The sequence below is a fragment of the Triticum aestivum genome, chromosome 3D (assembly GCF_018294505.1).
Source record: "Triticum aestivum cultivar Chinese Spring chromosome 3D, IWGSC CS RefSeq v2.1, whole genome shotgun sequence".
NCBI classification, from domain to species: Eukaryota; Viridiplantae; Streptophyta; class Magnoliopsida; order Poales; family Poaceae; genus Triticum; species Triticum aestivum.
In genome coordinates this window covers 450,395,341-450,415,775 of record NC_057802.1, presented here as the reverse complement: position 1 = coordinate 450,415,775, position 20,435 = coordinate 450,395,341, and the positions used below count along the sequence as shown (strand labels likewise).

At 48.7% G+C, this 20,435-nt stretch overlaps 1 protein-coding gene across 1 annotated transcript; it reads right to left on the bottom strand.

The window, feature by feature from the left end:
* Positions 1 to 7,173: 7,173 nt before the first annotated feature.
* On the bottom strand, positions 7,174 to 8,450 carry LOC123074920 (probable WRKY transcription factor 46). The gene is made up of 3 exons (XM_044497644.1): positions 8,102 to 8,450; positions 7,916 to 8,023; positions 7,174 to 7,822 (listed from the first exon to the last, which is right to left on the bottom strand). Exons 1-3 carry the CDS (start codon positions 8,362 to 8,364, stop codon positions 7,381 to 7,383), a joined length of 813 nt encoding a protein of 270 aa, XP_044353579.1. The 5' UTR covers positions 8,365 to 8,450; the 3' UTR covers positions 7,174 to 7,380.
* Between the last annotated feature and the right edge of the window lie 11,985 nt (positions 8,451 to 20,435).

The window sequence follows — 20,435 nt, the reverse complement described above, 5'->3', positions numbered from 1 at the left end:
TTGGTGAGCTTGATGCACTCATCCAAAAGCAATGCATGACAAAACAAGCATACCTACAGCAAGATGGCATGTTTATGAAGCTATCCATGGCAAGATCAAATTCATAGCATGTATTAAACAATTACAACAACCTTGGCAAAATTGAATATTATGTTAAGAATCTGCCAGGAATATTTTATAGCAAAAGTAGAGCAAGATTGAGACATGCTAGGGCACTCCATAATTTCAAAAAGAAGCACGGATGGATAGAGCACAACTATATCTACAAAAAATCCTTACTAAACATCACCAAAATAAGCATGGATCTCACTGTAGACACATGGATACATGGCAACAAAATAACAACAGAAACAGACTTAGTGACCCTAAAATCAAAAACATTACGAAACCTAGTTTGGATGCTTGTGCTAGTCACCAAAGAGATCAAAAAAAATACATGGCATACACCTCTGTAAAGATGGCATGGCATACATCAAAACACATGTAGAGATCATGCCCATAAGATGCACACATCAAATGCAACAAAAATAACAAATCCTCAAGTTTTGATAAGTAACAGCACTTAACAGCATATAGCACTCTTGCCTCAGAGATTTGGGCATCAAGATGGACTCAAATTAACATGGCATAATGGAACAAAATGAAGAGCATATAGAGACGAACATTTCGATATATTACACGCACGAAACGGAGCTATATGCAGAGAGTTATGATGCAATGAACAGAGCCATATATTATGCAAAACTTCGGGACTTGGAATATTTCGAGAGGGGGGAGGAAAGTCAACCGTCGGTTTGGATCGAGATCCGGCGCGGATCGGGCTCGGGTGGCTCGCCGGAGTTGAGGACGGCCGGAGAAGGAGGGACGCTAGGCGGCCGGCGAGAGCTCGGGGGGAGGAGGCGGCGCGGGGTCGCCGGAGGAGGAGGCGGCCGACGCGCACGGGCGGAGGCGACGGCGGCGGCGCCCGCGGGCACAGGCGGCGAGGAGCGCCGGCGGGAGCCGCGCGGGAGGAGGCGGAGGCGCGCGCGGGGGCGGCGGCGCGGATGGGCTCGCGGGGGCCCCGCGCGGGCCGAGCGGGCCGGCGGCGGCGCGGGGGCCACGTGGCGGCTCCCGATTGGCCCGGGGCGGCGGCGGCGATGCGTCTGTCCGGACCGGACGTGTCCGGCGGCGCGGGGTGGAAGAAGACTAGGGTTTGATCTGCGAAAATTTCGGAGGGGGAGGTGTTTATATAGGCATAGGGAGCTAGGAGACTCCAAATGGAGTGCGGTTTTCGCCCACACGATCGTGATCGAACGACCGAGAGCATGGAAGGGACTTAGGTGGGTTTTGGGCTGTTTGGAGGGGTTTTTTGCTGCAACACACAAAAGGACTTTGCGGTTACCCGGTTAACCGTTGGAGCATCAAACGACCTCCAAATGGAATGAAACTTGATAGGTGGTCTACTGGTGGTGTACCAAGGCCACTTGGCAAAACTCAGTCCTTTCCGAGAACGTTTAACACCCGCTCACGAAAAGAAACAAGAGGGGGCGCCGGTGCGTGTGGGAGTGCCGGATTGCAAAACGGACAACGGGAAAAATGCTCGGACGCATGAGACGAACACGTATGCAAATGAGATGCACATGATGACATGATATGAAATGCATGACATGAACAAAATGCAAAACGAAAAACAAAACCCGACCACGGTGGGAATATCATAACACATAGCCGAAAATGGCAAGAGTTGGAGTTACAAATATGGAAAGTTACATCCGGTGTGTTACACAAGAACAGGAGCCGGGCAACCCAAGTATTGACCAAAGACATGATTCGGAGCCAATGCATATAATGCTAAATTCGGGGTGCCGAACTTATATATATATATATAAAGTGTTCGAACTTTGTTGCCGTATTGTGGGGCGATAAGGAGCCCCTGGCAAGTATGAAACGTACCAAAGTGTACGGATGCAACCGATAAGCAGATCGAAATAAAATTAGGTAAGAAGCGAAAACCACAGAAACTGGGCCGCAAACTATTTTCATTATAACTGGATGGATACGTCAAGGCGTATCTTTGTACAAATAGTGCGATAAGCATCCGGGCTATTTAACATGCCGGAATCAAGAGGGCGCAGCGTGCGGGTCCTGAGAAATAAGAAAAATACCATCAAGAAGAACGTATAGAGGTTACCCTACACACCTATGCTGCTTGCCTCCTTTGTATGTCGAGCCTTCGAAAGGGCTGGCGATCAGGCCCGTGGGAAAAGGAACCTGGAACAAAAAGAAAAAGGTGAAAGTATGTGTGTCTGGGATCGGTCTAGCCGAACTGTAGATCCCGGGTTAGCTTGTGCCTCCGTCGATGTCCATGGGATTTTGAGTGCGTAATTATGTACGCGTGGTGCGAATGCCACTACTTCATTAGGACTGGGACGGAGGCCGAATTGCTAATCGAGCTCTTGACGAGCCGCGCTGTCCTGCTGCAGTGTAGTCCGGAACCTCTTAATGATGACCAGGGGCTCGACAGCCGTACTATGGTGCTGCTTGAGAAGGCCACTCTGTACCTCTACTGCTAGGGTGGCGGTGTGCTCCTCTGTTTGGAGGGAGCATTCTGTATTGCCATTGACTATTATGACGCCGCGTGGACCGGGCATTTTGAGCTTGAGATAAGCATAGTGTGGCACTGCGTTGAATCTAGCAAACACGGTTCGTCCGAGCAGTGCGTGATAGCCGCCGCGAAAGGGGACGATATCGAAGATTAACTCTTTGCTTCGGAAGTTGTCCGGAGAACCGAAGACCACCTCCAGCGTGATTGAGCCCGTACGGTGGGCTTCTACGCCTGGTATGACTCCTTTGAAGGTAGTCTTTGTTGGTTTGATTCGTGAGGGGTTAATGCCCATCTTCCGCACTGTGTCCTGATAGAGCAAGTTGAGGCTGCTACCACCATCCATCAGGACTCATGTTAGGTGAAACCCGTCAATAATTGGGTTAAGGACTAGTGCGGCTGAACCGCCGTGGCGGATACTAGTTGGGTGATCTCGGCGGTCGAAGGTGATCGGGAACGACGACCACGGATTGAATTTTGGGGCGACTCGCTCTACCGCGTAGACGTCCCTAAGTGCTCGCTTACGCTCCCTTTTGGGGATGTGTGTAGCGTATATCATGTTCACCGTTTTGACTTGAGGGGGAAATTTCTTCTACCTCCCAGTGTTCGGCTGCCGGGGCTCTTCGTCCTCGTCCTCACTTTGTGATCCCTTTTCTTTGTTTTCAGCATTTAACTTGCCAGCCTGCTTGAAAACCCAACAATCCCTGTTGGTATGACTGGCTTGCTTATCCGGGGTGCCGTGTATCTGGCACAGACGGTCGTGTATGCGGTCCAGGCTGGAAGGTCCTTCGTTGTTTCTTTTGTAGGGCTTCTTCCGTTGGCCGGACTTGGAGCCACTGAATCCGGCGTTAACTGTGGTGTCATCGGTGTTGTCGCCATTGCTTCGGCGTTTGTGTCTATTGCGCCGGAGCTTGCCGGTGCTGTTCTTGGCCTCAGTGGGGCCTGCCTCGCTGGCTGTGTTTTTGCTACGAGCCAGCTAGCTGTCCTCACCAGCGCAAAAGCGGGTCATGAGTGCCATAAGGGCTGCCATAGACTTCGGCTTTTCTTGGCCGAGGTGGCGTGCTAGCCATTCGTCATGGATATTGTGTTTGAAGGCTGCTAGGGCCTCGGCATCCGGACAGTCAACGATCTGGTTCTTTTTGGTTAGGAACCTAGTCCAAAATTTTCTAGCTGATTCTCCAGGTTGTTGAACTATGTGGCTTAAGTCATCGGCGTCTGGTGGCCGTCCATAAGTTCCTTGGAAGTTGTCCAGGAAGGCTTCTTCCAAGTCCTCCCAACTGCCGATAGAATTTTCAGGCGGGCTGTTAAGCCAGTGCCGAGCTGGCCCTTTGAGTTTTAGTGGGAGGTATTTAATGGCATGGAGGTCATCTCCTCGAGCCATATGGATATGGAGAATAAAATCCTCGATCCATACTGCGGGATCGGTTATGCCGTCGTATGATTCGATATTGACGGGCTTGAACCCCTCGGGAAATTCGTGATCCAGTACTTCATCTGTGAAGCAGAGAGGGTGTGCGGCACCTCTGTATCGGGCCGCATCGCGGCATAGCTCTGATGGAGTCCGTCTGCGGCATTCGGCCCGGGCGTGGTTAGGTTTGTCACGTCCGAATAGGTAGCCGTCGTCGTGGCTCGAGACACGTCCACACGATCCGTAGATCGATCTTGTATGTGCTGCTCTACTGTCCGGGGTCTGCCGGAGGTCGTACATGTGACTCCGAACTCTTCCGTCTCTATTTTTACGGGGCGGTGGGGCAGGCTGCTGTTCGTCCTGAGTTGCCGCTTTATCCCGACCGCGGGGTGGCCGGTCGGCCGCCCTGTCTCGACCACGTGGTGGTCGTTCCGCATTACGCGAGGGAGATATGTGCTCTGGTGCCTCCTCATCGAATTGAGGTAGCAGTCTGCGTTTCGGGTAGCTCTTGGCTGGGCGCTTGAGGCCGTATTCTTCGGCTGTCAGGACATTAGTCCATCCGTCGACGAGCAGATCTTGTTCAGCTTGAAGCTGCTGCTGTTTCTTTTTCAGGCTCCTTGCAGTGGCTATGAGCTGAAGCTTAAAACGCTCCTGCTCCAGAGGATCCTCCGGCACGATGAAGTCTTCATTGCCGAGGGTTGTCTCCTCCTCGGAGGGTGGACGGTAACTATCGTCCTCCGAGTCATCTTCTATGGCCTGTTCATCAAGGTTGTCTTGCCTGTTGTCATGTTTCTCCTGTCGGATGCAGCTCCGACAGGGTCTTCATTGTTTTCGGCGTCGCCCGGAGTACTCTTTTCTCTGGTGCCAGTGTTGCCATCTTTTGAGCGACGAGGCTTAGAACGGCGTTTGGGGCGCTGACGCTTGGACTGCGTCTCAGAGGGTTTATTCGCGTCTGGCTCTTCTTTGTCGTCGCCAGATCCTTTAGGTGTATCAACCATGTACACGTCGTACGAAGAGGTAGCCGTCCATCGTCCAGTGAATGGCGGGTCTTGGCCTTGCTCCTTGTCGGCATCGTCGTCCATACCGTCGATGTCTTCGGAGCCATAGTCAAGCACGTCGGTTAGGTCATCAACAGTGGCTATGAAGTGGGTGGCGGGTGGGAAGAAAAATTCCTCGTCATCCGCCTCCAGCTCGAACCGAACATAGTTCGGCCATGAGTCCTTCTCCAAGGACAGATTCTTTAAAGAGTTTAGCACGTCACCCAGGGGTGAATGCTGGAAGATGTCTGCGGCGCTAAATTCGGAAATCGATAACCGATCCAGCTCGGTGTCCGCAGGCGTACGTGGTCCGGAACTTACAGCCGGAGACGAGTCCGGAGTTCCATTGACGCAAATATTGCGGGATGTTGAGTCTGTGTGTGGCTCCAACGCCGCGGACTTTGTGGCCTCGGATGGCACGGTCTGCTTCGGTTCCAAGGCCGTTCCAGCAATAGGAATCATCTCCTGGATGTAATCCGATGACAGATTTAAGTCATGTTCATCGGGGCGAGGGGGAGCGATCGCTGCGGTCTCAAACCCATTGAAGGTCAAGTCTCCGCGGGTATCCGCGACGTAGTTCAAGCTTCCAAATCTGACCTGATGGCCAGGGGCGTAGCTATCGACCTGCTCCAGGTGGCCAAGCGAGTTGGCCCGCAGTACGAAGCCGCCGGACACGAAGATTTGCCCGGGGAGGAAGGTTTCTCCTCGGACGGCGTCACTATCGACGATTGAAGGGGCCATCGAACCCCTTGTCGACGACACAGTGGAACTCTCAATGAAAGCACCAATGTCGGTGTCAAAACCGGCGGATCTCGGGTAGGGGGTCCCGAACTGTGCGTCTAGGATCGATGGTAACAGGAGACGGGGGACACGATGTTTACCCAGGTTCGGGCCCTCTCTATGGAGGTAATACCCTACTTCCTGCTTGATTGATCTTGATGAATATGAGTATTTTAAGAGTTGATCTACCACGAGATCGTAATGGCTAAACCCTAGAAGTCTAGCCTATATGACTATGGTAATGAGTATCCGCCTATCCGGACTACGCTCTTCGGTTTATATAGACACCGGAGAGATCTAGGGTTACATGGGGTCGGTTACATAAGAAGGGATCTTCATAGTTGGTCGCCTAGCTTGCCTTCCACGCCAAGGAGAGTCCAATCCGGATACGGGTATAGTTTTCGGCCTTCATATCTTCACAGCCCATCAGTCCGGCCCAATGAATAACAGGCCGGACGCCCGAGGACCCCTTATTCCAGGACTCCCTCAGCGACTGCTCGCCGCCGTTCGTTTGCTTCCTAGACTTCATCCACGTCCGATCCATCATCATCATATCCACCAACGCGGAGAGAGCCGCCGCCGAGAAGGCTTCCGCTGACCAGAAGGAGGCCGCCGCCACTGCTGCTGCTACGGCCAACTGGCCAACTGAAGGGTATAACATGATTATCCCGTTCCTGTTTTTTCTGTCTTAACAGGACTAGCTATGTGCGTAGATGCTTCTACTATATGCGTAGTACGTGCTTATTTAGATCGCAATTAGTAGGTCGTTAATACTGTCAATGCCATATCCATAATTATTTCCTGCATTAAATTAATCAAAAAGTTACTTATTTACTCAACACAAAAGTCCTCAAATGAAAATTCTTGATATTGTCGAAGCGAACAACTTTGCTTTTTGTATTATGTCAATCCAAAGTGGCATACAACCTCAAAACCGATGCAAGGTCAGAGACAAATGTAAAGTCAAGTTGGACATTCCGACTTAAATGTCCGACTTTAGTGGATTCTCTGTTTCAACTATTTCACCCCAACATGTCCGATATGTCCGATTTATGTGTAGATTTTCTGTCCGAGTTAGTCTAGGTTTTGACTTGTTGAACATGTTTTTGAGTCTTTTTCTTATACGAAAAGTCCATCTATCTCATACATAGATGAGAGATGACGACCAATTAAACACCACATAATTGACAAATCAATTTATCATTTTTACCTTTATTTTTATCTATCTTGTTTTCTTCTTTCTCATTCTTCGTTTTTTAAAGGACTTCCTCGTTCTTCGTTGTTCTTCGTGTTTGATGATATCGAATCTCAAGGCCCTAGGAAGATCGGGTCGACCTGGGTAGCCTATAACCGCCTCGTGCCCTGACAGAGTCCCTCCCGGACATGTGACATTTCGGATCCTCAAAAGACCTCATCGACCTGTCTTATGTATCATGCTCCCGACAAGCCCCCTCTGGCGACATAGCATGCTTAGGTACACGGTGATATGTACATGTCCGAACACAAATATACTCCGGATCTATCCACTAAATAGTGAGGTTGTGTCGCAAGCTGAGGCAGACATCTACTAAGCTTTACTGAAGCAGATCGCCGAAACGGAGGGAGTTGACAACGGTCTCCCACTCCCAGTCGAAGCTGCCATCGAGAAATTCCCCGACAGGAGAAGCACCAAGTTCCACCTCCGACGAGTAGGACGAGGACGACGGCGACAACCATCCCCGCGACGTGTCACCAGGCGCCTCGCCGTGATGGCGTGCGCCCTGCTCGGCTGGGAGCGACGGCAGCAGAAGCGAGCCCCTGTTCCAGTCGATGGCACCGACGGTTCCACGAGCGTTTGAGCCGGAGTCGACAACGGTAGGAGGCACCGCCCCTTGCTGGCACGTGTCGCCGAAGCCGGCTCCGCAGGTGTGCTCGCCGTAGTAGGCGATCACGAACGCCGCGGGCTCCTCCGGCGACCGCTGCACCCGCCGAGTCGCGGCGCAGCCCTCGCCTCTGAACGCGCAGCGGTAGTAGAGCCTGCATGCAACAAAATAGCGTCAGGCTCTGCGCTGATCAACAAGCTTGCCGTTTGTCCGGACCATTAGGGGCATTTCTTTCTACTGTACGAACCTCGGGTGGTTGCTTCCGTTGATGTCCTTTTGCCCGTACTTCCTCCACACGAACCCGTCCGCCGTCGTGTGCGCCTGGACCTCTCTGTGCGCCTCCGCAGCACGCACCCTGCGATATCGACGGCAACCTGTCAAACCCTCATGCTCGTGCAAAGGGTGGAGGAAATCATTCATTTGAACTACGCACCTTCTTTTGGACGGCATGGCGGCTGAGGGAAGATGGCAGGATGTGGCGCCAGGGTCCGTCATCTTCCTCTTTTTATCGGTGGCGCCCGCGCTCACCGCGGCGATCACCCGGTCGCAGCAGCGGATGATCTCCGCGGCGAGCGCCTGGTGCTCGGCCCGCACGGGCGGGGACGCCGCTCGGAGCAGCTCCCCGAGGTGCGCCGCGGACTGTTGCCCCATGGTCATCAGCTCCAGCACCACGGCTGTCGGGGTGGCCAGCGCCATGGCGAGAGTCTCTCTGCTGTGCTAGCTCGAACTTGGCACTAGAAATGGACAGTACGTGCACCAACTTTTTTTGGCTTTTGGGTGTCTGAGCTTGTGAGTGCGAGTGAATCGGCGGGTCGTGCCGGATCGTCGGCTTTATACCAGAAACCTAGGACGAGGGAACCAACGGGGAAGGTGCATGGAAGGCGGCCGAGCGACCTACGCGACAGCTAAGTCCACTCTCGGAGCTCAACCCTTCCTTTCCCTTTGCAGCCGATCGAAGAGAAAGTGAGGCCAAGAGATAAGGGCATCTCTAGCACTCACCCCCAAATTTCCTCCCATACTCATCAGCCGACGGGATCAGTCCGCGAACATAGATGCGGAGCCGGACATCCAACGCTACCCGCGTACATTTAAAAAACTGTTTAACAAATCGGACGAACTTCATCCAAACCGGATTAAGGTAAAACTAGTCTACGATCGGCGCCGGCGGATATCCATTGTTTTCCCATGTCCGGACTGTCATGAGCCCCAGAGGTATATGCTTCAGCGCAAAGGGCCTCCGCTTCCCCATGTTCGGCAGCGGCGCTCATCGGAGTGGCACCGAAGGAATATGCCTCAACTGCAGGGCACCCTTCCCCACTAGCTGAAGCATATTCCTCCGGTTGTGTACGCCGGCGACGCCTCGGCAGTGGCATTCATGGGACCCAAGCGGCGGCCTCCCCTGTTCTACTTTTCTTCGATGATGGTGGCGGGAGCAGACGTGCTGGCCGCCGCCTCGTCGATCTCCGCAAAGCCGGCAGGGCACGGTTCCGCAAATGTTGACGGCGGATGGCACGTCCGCAGGCACGGGAGGAGCGGTACGACACGACCTCGTCCACAATAGCAATGTTGTTTGTGTCGCCGTGCTCCCCCGCGTGCCGGCCTAGAGCAAGTCATCACTCCTCGGCGAGCTGGCTTGGAGCAGTTGCTAAACCACGTGCCGGTTTGGAGCTTCCGCCATCGCGAACTGGCCTGCGCGGCCTAGAGCGTCGAGGGAGGTACAATAGAGAGCATCCTGGCTCGTTTCCAGCAGGCACGACGACTACCCAGCCAGATTTTATGCCGGAGAACTCATATTCCTGCTCGCCAGATGCTGTGGAGAGTGCGGAGAAAATGGTGCAAGGAGGAGATGGGAGCGGAGGTGTGGTGCGACTTTTGCCCGGCGTCTGCCATTGTTTAAATAGCGAACGGACTTGGAGCCAACCGACATTGTGTTTCGGCCGGCTCGCGAACGGACGTGTGGCTGAAGTAGATTTGTCGGCACATGCGTGAGTTTAATGGAGGAAGACGGACAATTTGTAGCCGTTTGAATGCGGCGAGGAGGCGTGTTTAGCTGGGCGTGCAACGAGCAGTGCTCTCTCGCCTGGCACGCCGCTTCAATGCCAGCGGTGAGAGGTCGCATCAGTTCAGGGCCAGCGTCAATGTGGAGCGGTCATTCTACAACGGCATGAATGCGGGTAGGTGGCGCCGAGAGGGAACGCACGCAGGCGCGGGTGGTTTTCTTGGGTGGGCCAGGTCACCAGGGTAGTCGGGAGTGGGTGTGACAGTGGTCTGGATGCCCCCTGTGTCTCCGGTTTGCGGGAAAAAGCATGTCAGGACCGACCAGCGGACAGGTGCGGGACCGCGTTGGATGGCAAAAGACGTCCGGACCGCCAGGTCTGGATGGTTGCGGTTGGTTTGAGGGTCGGCGTTGGAGATGCCCTAACACGCTATGAAAAGAGCCAAGAGATAACACGCTCAAAAAACGCCAAGAGAGATTTTTTTAACATAGTACAATCGAAGTCGCTCACGTACATAAGCATATACTCATCTCTATGAACGCACGCACACACCCTATCCCTATGAGCACCTCCAAGAGACTGAGCCGGCATAAAAGCATTTACATCCGAACTTGGCAAATCCAGCCCCCAAAAACATCCGCGGACGCGACCGAGCGCATCCGCGGGCACTGACCAGGCACTCCTCAAATAACTGTCTTTACATCCGAACACCTCATATATGAAACTCCGCCTCCATCTCAGCTTCCACCTCGTCCTAGAGCGCGTCGGTCTCCGCCTTTTCTTTTCGGAGGAAGTGCCGGTTGGACTCCATGTACACCTCATCCTGGATGGACTCCAGGATGGCTGTCTGCTCCGGCATATCCACCGCTTGCGATGGCGAACTCCGCCATGGTGAAGCCCGCAACTGATGCCGGTTCCTCCTCTGGCTCTGCCGCGTCCGCCCCCTCCGGATGTGCCCCCTCCATGGGCTATGGCTGCTACTGCCCCTCCTCCTACGGCTCAGGCGAGTCCGGAGGCAAGCACCCCGCGATCCGAGCCATGCGCCTCGTACGGATCTCCTTCTCGATCTGGAAGTGGCACTCCAGCGTTAGCATAGGGTAGGTGGTCTTCTTCTGCCGGGCCATGTCAGACGGCGAGGGAAGAGGAAGGTGGAGACTGAGAGAAACATGCTCGGGCTAGCGGCGCAGAAAGGAAGAGATTGTGGCTAGGGTTGGGGACGCCGGCCGGTTAAATAGCTGGACTTTGGCCTAGGGTGACGAGTCGAAGCGGCGCCACGCGGCGTTCACATCCCAACGGAGGAGACGTCCCTCGGACTGTTGTGTTTTCGGGTGATTTTCCATGTGGGACCCGGCCGTCAGTCCGACGTGACGAATGCGCCTGCTCGCGCCCGGTCTCTCCATATCCACCTCATAGTTGGGTTGGATATGAGTGGTGCCGGTCAGCCTGGGTGTTTGATACCCATGTGAGGCGTCCGTCTGGGTCGTTTTTTTATCGGTCACTGACCGGGCCGTTCGCCCGGACGTTTGAAGCGGGTTTGGGGCGCGCGACTGTAGATGCTCTAACATTTTGAGATTTTACGAAGTCACCACAAGTACTCCTAACCATCCAATCACATATTGGTTCGCAAGAGGAAAGAGATAACTGATAAGCGATAAAGTATATTTGTGAGTTAGACACAAACAATTGTAGTAACCTGTGAGAGAGATCACCACTTGACATGAGTGGTGAGCTATCTCAAAAAAAAAAAAAAACTGTGAGAGAGATCGAAGCTACTACTAGAGATAGGCTCTGGCAGGCGTAAGGCGTAGTGAGATCGAAGGCGATGTGTAGTAGTTACGGAAACGCGTTGCCCTACGCAGGTATACGTACGCCGTCACATGGGCGACCCGAGCTCACTCTCCCGAGTGATTGGGTAACGTACGGGGTGATGCATACGGCGTACCAGCCATTGTATCACTGGGAGTGGGTCCTAATCAACTCCTACGAAAACCCTATACACACGCGCGGGAACAAATCGAATACAGAAGTGCAAGTGTCCCTAGATTCGCTGGTGGTTGACCCTTGGCACGTGCGTGCTGCCTGCTCGTTCATGTTCATGTGGTTCAATGAATGTACCGTGCCAAAGCCCCCGTTGGGTCGTAAACAAAAAGATTCAAAGCGGCCGTGTAATTCCAGGACCGGCCGCGTACGATAATTGATTGATTGATCCTTCTGCAATTTTCTATTGGGGAAAGATCCGTTGCAAATCGAAGCGACGAACACCAGTATAGTATTGTTCATGTTCATGTGCAGCTTAATTGCACCCCAAGCTGATTCAAAGCGTACCCTGGGAGGACATGATGAGAACACTGATAGTACAGTCTTCCCCCAAGTCCAAGACTTTTTTTTGTTCTAGAGCCCGAGTGTAATGAGTGATGGCCAGTGATCCACGGTGCTCGAGCAGCTAGCGAGATTATGTTCTTCCTTGCCAAAAAAACAATGGGGCGTGGTTTCTCACTAGAACTGCCACGCATGTGCTGCAATAATGCCCTTTTTGGATTTTAGAATCTTTTTTTTAGGATTGGATTATAGAATCTTGATATTTTTTTTTTAGGATATGATTTTTTTTAGAATCTTGATATGATGATCTCCGTCTCTTGATGGAACGTGGAACTGGACTGTCACAGTAGTCACAATGGCCAGGCAATGGCCGGCCATCGTCCTGGTTTGACATGTCGGAATGTTCGGTCTCGAAAGCGGACATGACACGACGGCTAATCCATTAACTAACTAACTAAAGAAGCCTCTACTAGTAGTAAGTGCATGAACCCTAAAAAACAAAGTAGTAAGTGCATGAGATTGGCTTCTTTATACCGAAAGCGCGAGAATAATCGAGGACCTGTGTGCACGGTACCACCCTTTTCTTCGAATTGACCTGACTTGCCCTATTAAAAAAGGTATATCATATTGACCTGGGAGTCGCCACGAATGTATACGAGCAATTTCCTTGTGGTCAACCTCCGCACAGGACGAAGACCATCCAGATAATGTATTTCAGAAGGCTCCAAATTCATCATATACGCGAAAACAAACGGCTTAATTAGGTTAGACTTCCAAGCATGGATACAAATTATGGTCAGTTCCAGGTTTATGTATGTATATCTACGTACCCCAAAGTCACGCGCGATTCGGACGCATTTCATGGGTCTCCGCAAGAAAATTGTTCTTCAAGCTACGTGTTTGACCGTTCCAGGTTTGGGGACTGCGATGCCAAGTACGGAACGTAGGCCTACGTCCTTGTTAATTATACGAGAAAACATGTACCAACCGATGGAAGGATTTCTCCTCTGCAGGTATTTGACCCGAATGCTAGCTAGGGTTTTGACAGTAACCACCTCCTGGAGCTATCTTGTCTGCTATGCTACCGAGAAAACATATACGCGGTGCGTAACTGCGACTCCATGTTGATTGGCTTTAGCGGGTTAAAATTAGGGTTAGTATGCCTATGGTCACGCACACACGCTTCCAGTTGGTGATCGACGAGCGGGAAAATGACATTACTCGAGTGGACAAGGACTAGCTCGTACAGTCTTTGAAGGGGTCCAAATGGCTGTAAGGCTAGGTTGCAAGGACTAGTAACTGATCCGGGAAAATCGCTGAGGCAGCTGGCGCATCACATTCATATGTTATGAGCAGTTAAACGATTTGGCAGCATCACCGCGAAAAAAGGATTTGGCAACATGTGTGAGATTTCCAAAAGAAAACTCGGGGACCGTTCGGTGAACGATTTCGTCGACCGAGTTCAAGGACATTCTGCACGCTGGCATGCTCACTGACCAGATATCTCCGTCAGAGACCTGGACAACTTCCATCCTGTTCCTCCGTACACGACCTTCTCTTCGCAGTAAGCCAGTAACTGATCGTCTCATGGTCAAATTATGTAAATGTAGGACGAAGTGTTTGTTTCGTTGTTGTTTATTTGCTGGAAAGCGCGTTGCAGGAGCACATGAACATAGCTATCAACTGTGTATGTATGAGGTAGATCGGCACTTGGGCAGGGTGGTGCATGCATGTATTGTAGCCAGCCGCACGTGCAGCACGATTAGCTGACCGATGCATAGTTTGTATACTAGTTACTGGATTGCTACGCTTCCGAATTAATGACCGGAGATCGTGTTCAAGAGAATGAAGAGAAGGACTAGTGACTAGGTCAGCGAAGTAGCAAGGAGTTGATCGAGTTAAATACGGTTACTATATCGGCGACGTCAAACCTCGCAAATAGACAGGAAAAGAGTCTATTGTCAAAGGGGTCAACAGAACATGCGGTAGCTGACTCCAATTTCGAACTCTTTCTGGTTCTAGGAAAGGTATCGAGCGTCTATTTATCTAATAATGTCTATGAGAAAACTAATGATCTAATTATGATAAGATTCTTATCGTAGCAAACTGAAACAGGTTCGCTTACCAGTGCTTTGGAGCAAAGTATTTGTCCTATTCGGTATGGCGATGGTTGGTGGCCGGGACGAGGTACTTCAACCATTTTCCTTTTGTTGAATGAGATGGCTCAGGATGTGGAAGGAATATTCCTCAACTTTGCACCCCTATTAATGGCAAGCTTCGATGTGTCTCAGTTGTATATTCTCGAAATCGATCTTCTTTCGGGGGAAAAACAGAAAAATGTTATTATGATCTTTGTACGTTCATTGAACGAAAAAATTTCAATTAAACCACAAAACTAAGTCTTTATACAAAGAGGAGAGTGTACTTTTCGTCCCGGAGCTACATTGGATAATGTAGGCGGGAGCCGCGGGGTAAACAGAAAGGCAATTCAATGATTTTACAGTTGTGTGGCCCAATTTCAAATGTCTTTGAGATTTTCTATTGGGCACGGAGGGCCATGACCCACAATTGCTTGGTTGTAGCTCCGCCACTACCAACCGGCATGAGGGATGGAAAGTACTATGTTTCAAAAGTTTAGGGACAAGGGTTAGATTTTATTGGCTTTGGATGTAGGGGGGCATTTCTAGACTTTCAGAACAATTGAGGGAAGAAAATATACTTCGTTCCTCCATATAAATATACATTAAAAAAAAATCTATTTCGATCCCTTGACTCTTAATTCGCACAATTATGACCCTTAGCTTTAGAAAAAAAAATCTCAAATCCCTCAAATATTAACAGACCGTAAATTAGGTCACTCAACTGAAATGCATGAAAACTCTTGTTTTTGCAACTGTCCACACCATCTAGATTTTTCATGTTTAATTAAATGATTTTGATGTCAATACAAATGATAGAAAAAATCGGGATAAAATAGGGAGAAGTAAAACATACAATAATGATAAAGTTAGGAAAAACACAAATGTCTTAACAATTAATTTACTACATATTTTAAGAACTTAAAATGGTTAAGCAAAAGATATTCTAAAAAGGCATGAAATTTGGTTAATTAAATAAGTAATTATTATTATTTTCTTTTAGAGTAACTATTTTAAAATATTCTTACTCTGTAATTATAATTTCCATAGTTTAAACTTTCTCCTTATTACAATCTTTTCATGACTGCTTCATTGTTCTTGGCCTTGATCAACACGTGTATTTCTTTTCTTTTTTGTAAATCTTCATTTATGAATTGCATTTTCAATAAATTTTAGGTTTACATCAGAATAATTTTTAAGTTGCCTTCACCAAAGAAAATATCCCTTGACTCATATTTTTCAAATTAGAGTAGTTAACAAAGTTTGAGAGTTCTTTTAACCAAAAATGGTAGGGAAGACTAGGGAAGACCCCTACCGTCTCAGTTTGCATATAAAATTTGTATGGAAAATTTACAATCAGGAGAACTACAGTGAGCTTAGGAGTTAGGGAGAGTACAAAAGTAAAATCTTATCCACTGTGTAACCAAGAGTGTGGTCCCTCCCATTAGGCTAGGCATAATGCCTATGCATTGTAATGTTACAAAATTCTCAAAAATTGTGCATGCATGCCTCAATGGAGCATGCACTTTGTTAAAAATAATAATCGCATTCCTCTATAACCAAATACTCAAGCAACAAATATAAATGATTTGAAGTCATCGTAAGCATATCTGCTATTGGCATCCTGAATCATATCATGTGTGGTGTTATCAGAATTCCATTCAATACTAATACCCCACGAGAAACCCTGACTGAATGGACATTCAAAGAATAAGTGCATCCTATTTTCCAGTGAGTAGTCCAAACATAATACACAATGAGTGGAACCTAGATGGAAATTCTTTTTGGCAAAAAAATAGTTTTGATGAGTTAACTAGGAACCAGTAGAAAAATCTACACTTGGGAAGACAACATGACTTTCATATCAAGGTAATAGGTCCGGGGGGATTTGTACTACCAATCAAGGCCTTATAAATTTTTCTGGTGCAAAACTGAGGACCACCCCTAATAAATTTCCATGGTCACTGCATTTTTGGGAGCTCTGAAGATTGGTAATGTTCAGAGTTAGGTCAGTAAATTGATTGTGAGCTTCAATAAATAGAGGTGGTTGAAATAGGTCATAAAATTTTCCAATGATATTCATGGTCTATTGAATGGATATATTATCATTTAGAGCAAAAGAGTGTAGCTCTGGGTAGATTCACATCATGTTATTGCCATTCCAAATGTACTTCCAAGGCAAGGTGGTATCACCCATACAAACTACAGAAGATGCAGGTCCTCTATACAAATGTGACAATCCTTCCACGGAAAGTCCTTTTGGTTTAGAAACATGATGCAGTGCGTTGGAGGAATAGTGAGCTTGCCATTTGAGATCAACCCAAGGTATGTTGGCATCATTATATAGTTTTTGCAGGTTTTTAGCAAAAAGATCAATGTTTTAAGCCCTAAGATGTAGCACCCTGGTCCACCTTGATCTTTAGGTCCACAAATCATTTTTCACCTAGCAAGATGACTTCCCTTTTGTGAATACCATTTCCCTTCCAAATGAAGGATCTGTTGAATTTTTTTCAAATGTTTGAAAATGGTGTCATGAATTTTAAAGGTGCACATAGAAAAAACTGGGTAGAGGCAATCACAGAGTTGATATATGTAAGCCTACCAGCATATGACATGGAGTTGGCTACACCATATAGCCTTTTGTCAATTCTTACAACTATAGGCATTAGATCATGAACAGATAGTCTGTTGGTACCCAACACAAGGTCTAGATAAGTGAAAGGTAATCTCTCAACTCTGCACCCAAAGCTATTGGCAAGCTGATGAACAATGTGACCATCAATATTATTGGGACCATAGAGGATTGACTGTAGTTAACAGAAATACTAGTAGTCTTTCTGAATTTATCCAAAGTATCCTTGAGTTTCATGAGTAGATGCTCATCAAGAGGCATGATCGTAAGGGTCTCATCAACATACTTATGAATTATCAATAGGAACATTTAGATCCCCATTATTCCAAGCTTCGTTGATGATGGACTGAGGTAGGTCATTAGTGATGAGGACACCACAACCATCGACAAGTTTCCAACAATTATAGTGCCAATCACAAGAAGTTGTGCCAAACTAATAAGTGACCAGGTGAACGCTAACTTAAGTTTACAAGAAGTACTAAGGCTCGGGGGAGCGGTACTACCGCTTAGCACGGTTAAAACAGCCCAACGAGACAGAAAAAGTTCCGCCAAAGAGGTACTACCACTTATAAGAGGTACTACCGCTTATAAGGGGCACTACCGCTCTACTGGCGCTCGAGCAGGTTGGGCAACAGAAGCATAAAACTAAACAGAAGTGGTTGTGGTAGAAGGAAGCGGAAGTATGGCGCCAGTAGTACTACCGCTCAGGGGAGCAGTACTACAGCTTAGAGTAGTACTACCGCTCTACTACCACTTAAAGTAGAAAAACTACCCAAGCAAAACAAAAGGATGCTCCAATAGTAAAACTGCTATAACTACTGCAAATGAGCTCCGAATACAACAAACTCAATTTTGCTGGATACATGAACACAAGTACTATCCAACAATGAGTGGTTATAGTAAAAAGTGGAAGGGGAGATGAGCCTATTATATAGAGATGTGAATCCTTTATGAATGAAGAACCGACATAAACTCCATCATCGAAAACATCATAGAATGATGCATATGAAATCCGTTTTCAACAAACTCGAGCTTGTCATGAAGATAACCACTAGCTCAAAAACTCACACAGAGGAAAGCCAAACATGAACCAAGAAAGATGGTGCAAGGATGCAATGGTTTGAGCTCTCTACGAACGATACGATCAAGCTACTCACTCGAGAGCCCCCCTTGATAGTACATCAATCAATCCTATAGCCCGATCTCCCAACTACCACCATGAGACCGGTAAAATAGAAAACCTATCAAGGGCAAACCTTTGCCTTGCACATAATCCACTTGAGCTAGATGATGACGATCTTGACCTCCTCAAGTTGGACCACCTTTCTTGATTGTGCTAGCTCGATGAAGACTAGCAGATTGCTCCCCCATACTACACTATGGGTGAGCCACTCTTTGACACATCTTCACAAATCCATTGTCACTACAATGGACGACAAGCTTCAAGCATGATCTCTTCGTGATGCTCCACCTGAACTTGCACACCGCAAACTTGATGACGATCACCACTTGATGTCATCCTACATGGGTTGTATGAGATCTTCCTCTTGACGCAAGCCCAGGAAAACATACCTAACCCCACATAGAACTCTCACATAGACCATGGGTTAGTACAAAAAGTGTACTGGACAATGCTTACCATACCTCTTGGTACATCTTGTACGCTTTGTGTGTTGATCAACTTGATTCACTCTTTGACTTAGTCTTGATCAACCTTGTATCATGTCTTCTCTATGACCAATCTTTGGATAATTCCTTGAATAGCACCTTGGTCATCACATAATCTCCTTGAAACCAACAAATGGACTTCAAGAAATGCCTATGGACAAACCCTTCAAATATAGCTTAAGACAACCGTTAGTCCATAGAGATTGTCATCAATTATCAAAAGCAAACATCGGGGCACCATGCTCTTTCGAAAATGCATTGGAATTGCACCAACGTGAAATATATCATTGAAACAAGATAAATTACAGTAGAAAATGATGATGCAAAATGGATGTATCAATGTGCTCGCCCCAAACATTCAAATCCCAGAAAAGCTTGTCTCGCGTCTTGTTGTCCTTCCTCTTTAGTGCCAGATCCACGCAAAAACAATCTCTATCCTGTCCTTGCGCACGCTCAGCGTTGCCACCCGCTCCCTCGAGCCACCGCTTTCAGCAGGGCACCCATTGTTTCGTGGCCTCGTGTGCGCCGCTCACAGCTCGCCAGCGAGGTATGCATCGCCGGTAGCGCCCCATGATCATCAGTCATAGCAAAAACGTCGTTGGTCACAAAAAATTGCCCCGGTTTGTAGCAAATGTAGCCCAAGTCACCGCTCACACCCGGAGTTGTTCTGCCCTTGTAGCTTTTGCTGCACGGATGTAACTATGCCATTGCTAGTTGAAACTCTCCACCGGGCTGCCACTAGTGTTGAAGATGGCGGTCAGGTGACTCTACGACCGTGGCGAAGAAATATTCTAGAACTGGCGAGAGAAGATGTTCGAACCGATAGAGAGGAGAGTTGTAACCGGCGAGAGCAGATGCTGGTAGCTGCGACACCGTCGCCGTCAATGCTGGAACATGCGACGGTATTTGTTGCGATGACCAAGAGTGGATGCATTATTTCCTCGTCGGTCATAGCTTGTTGGGCGCCGGTTGCAGCTTCTATCGTTGACAGTTGTAGTAGGGAACCCTTCATCACATCCCCTTGCCAGCAAGGTTGCATCGCCGTTCATCGTGGTTGCAGCTCCCCGCGCTGCCAAATGTAGCTTGTGCCGCCACAGTTGTAGAACGGGCGCCACCATCGCAGCTCCTCCGCGACCATGGTTACACCTCCTCTGTGTTGACAGCGGTAGCCGCATCTGGTTGTTAGCCATATCCACCATGGTTGTCGATGTAGGTCGCTGACCCCAATGTTGGCCAGCAACTAATCATCGGCGTCGGCGCTCCCCCTGTGTTGTGTCGCCCTGATCACCTCTCCCCCTTCCGCGTCTTCTCTGTAGCTGTGCCGGGGCATCTCCCGTTGATACATCTCCAACGTATCTATAATTTTTGCTTGTTCCATGCTATTATATTATCATTCTTGGATGTTTTACAAGCATTTTATGGCAACTTTATATCATTTTTTGGGACTAACCTATTAACATAGTGCCCAGTGCCAGCTGTTGTTATTTTCTTGCTTTTTATTTCGCAAAATATCAGTACCAAATAGAGTCCAAACACAGTGAAACTTTTTGGAGATTGTTTTGGACCAGAAGACAACTTTGGAGCCAAGGAAGTGGATGAGGGAAGGCCCGTGGGGACCACAACCCACCAGGGCGCGCCCTTATGGGTTGTGGGGCCCACATAGCTCCGTTGCACTGCCTCTCAGATCTATAAATCCCCAAATATTCCAGAACCCTAGGGGAGTCGACGAAACACAATTCTAGACACCGCAAGTTCCAGAACCACGAGATCCGATCTAACACCATCACGGAGGGATTCATCATCCTCATTGGTGCCTCTCCGATGATGCGTGAGTAGTCCACCATATACCTAAGGGTCCGTAGGCAGTAGCTGGATGGCTTCCTCTCTCTTTTTGCTTCTCAATACAATGGTGTCTTGATACATCCCCGTCGTATCTATAATTTTTGATTGTTCCATGCCAATATTATTCAACTTTCATATACTTTTGGCAACTTTTTATATTATTTTTGGGAC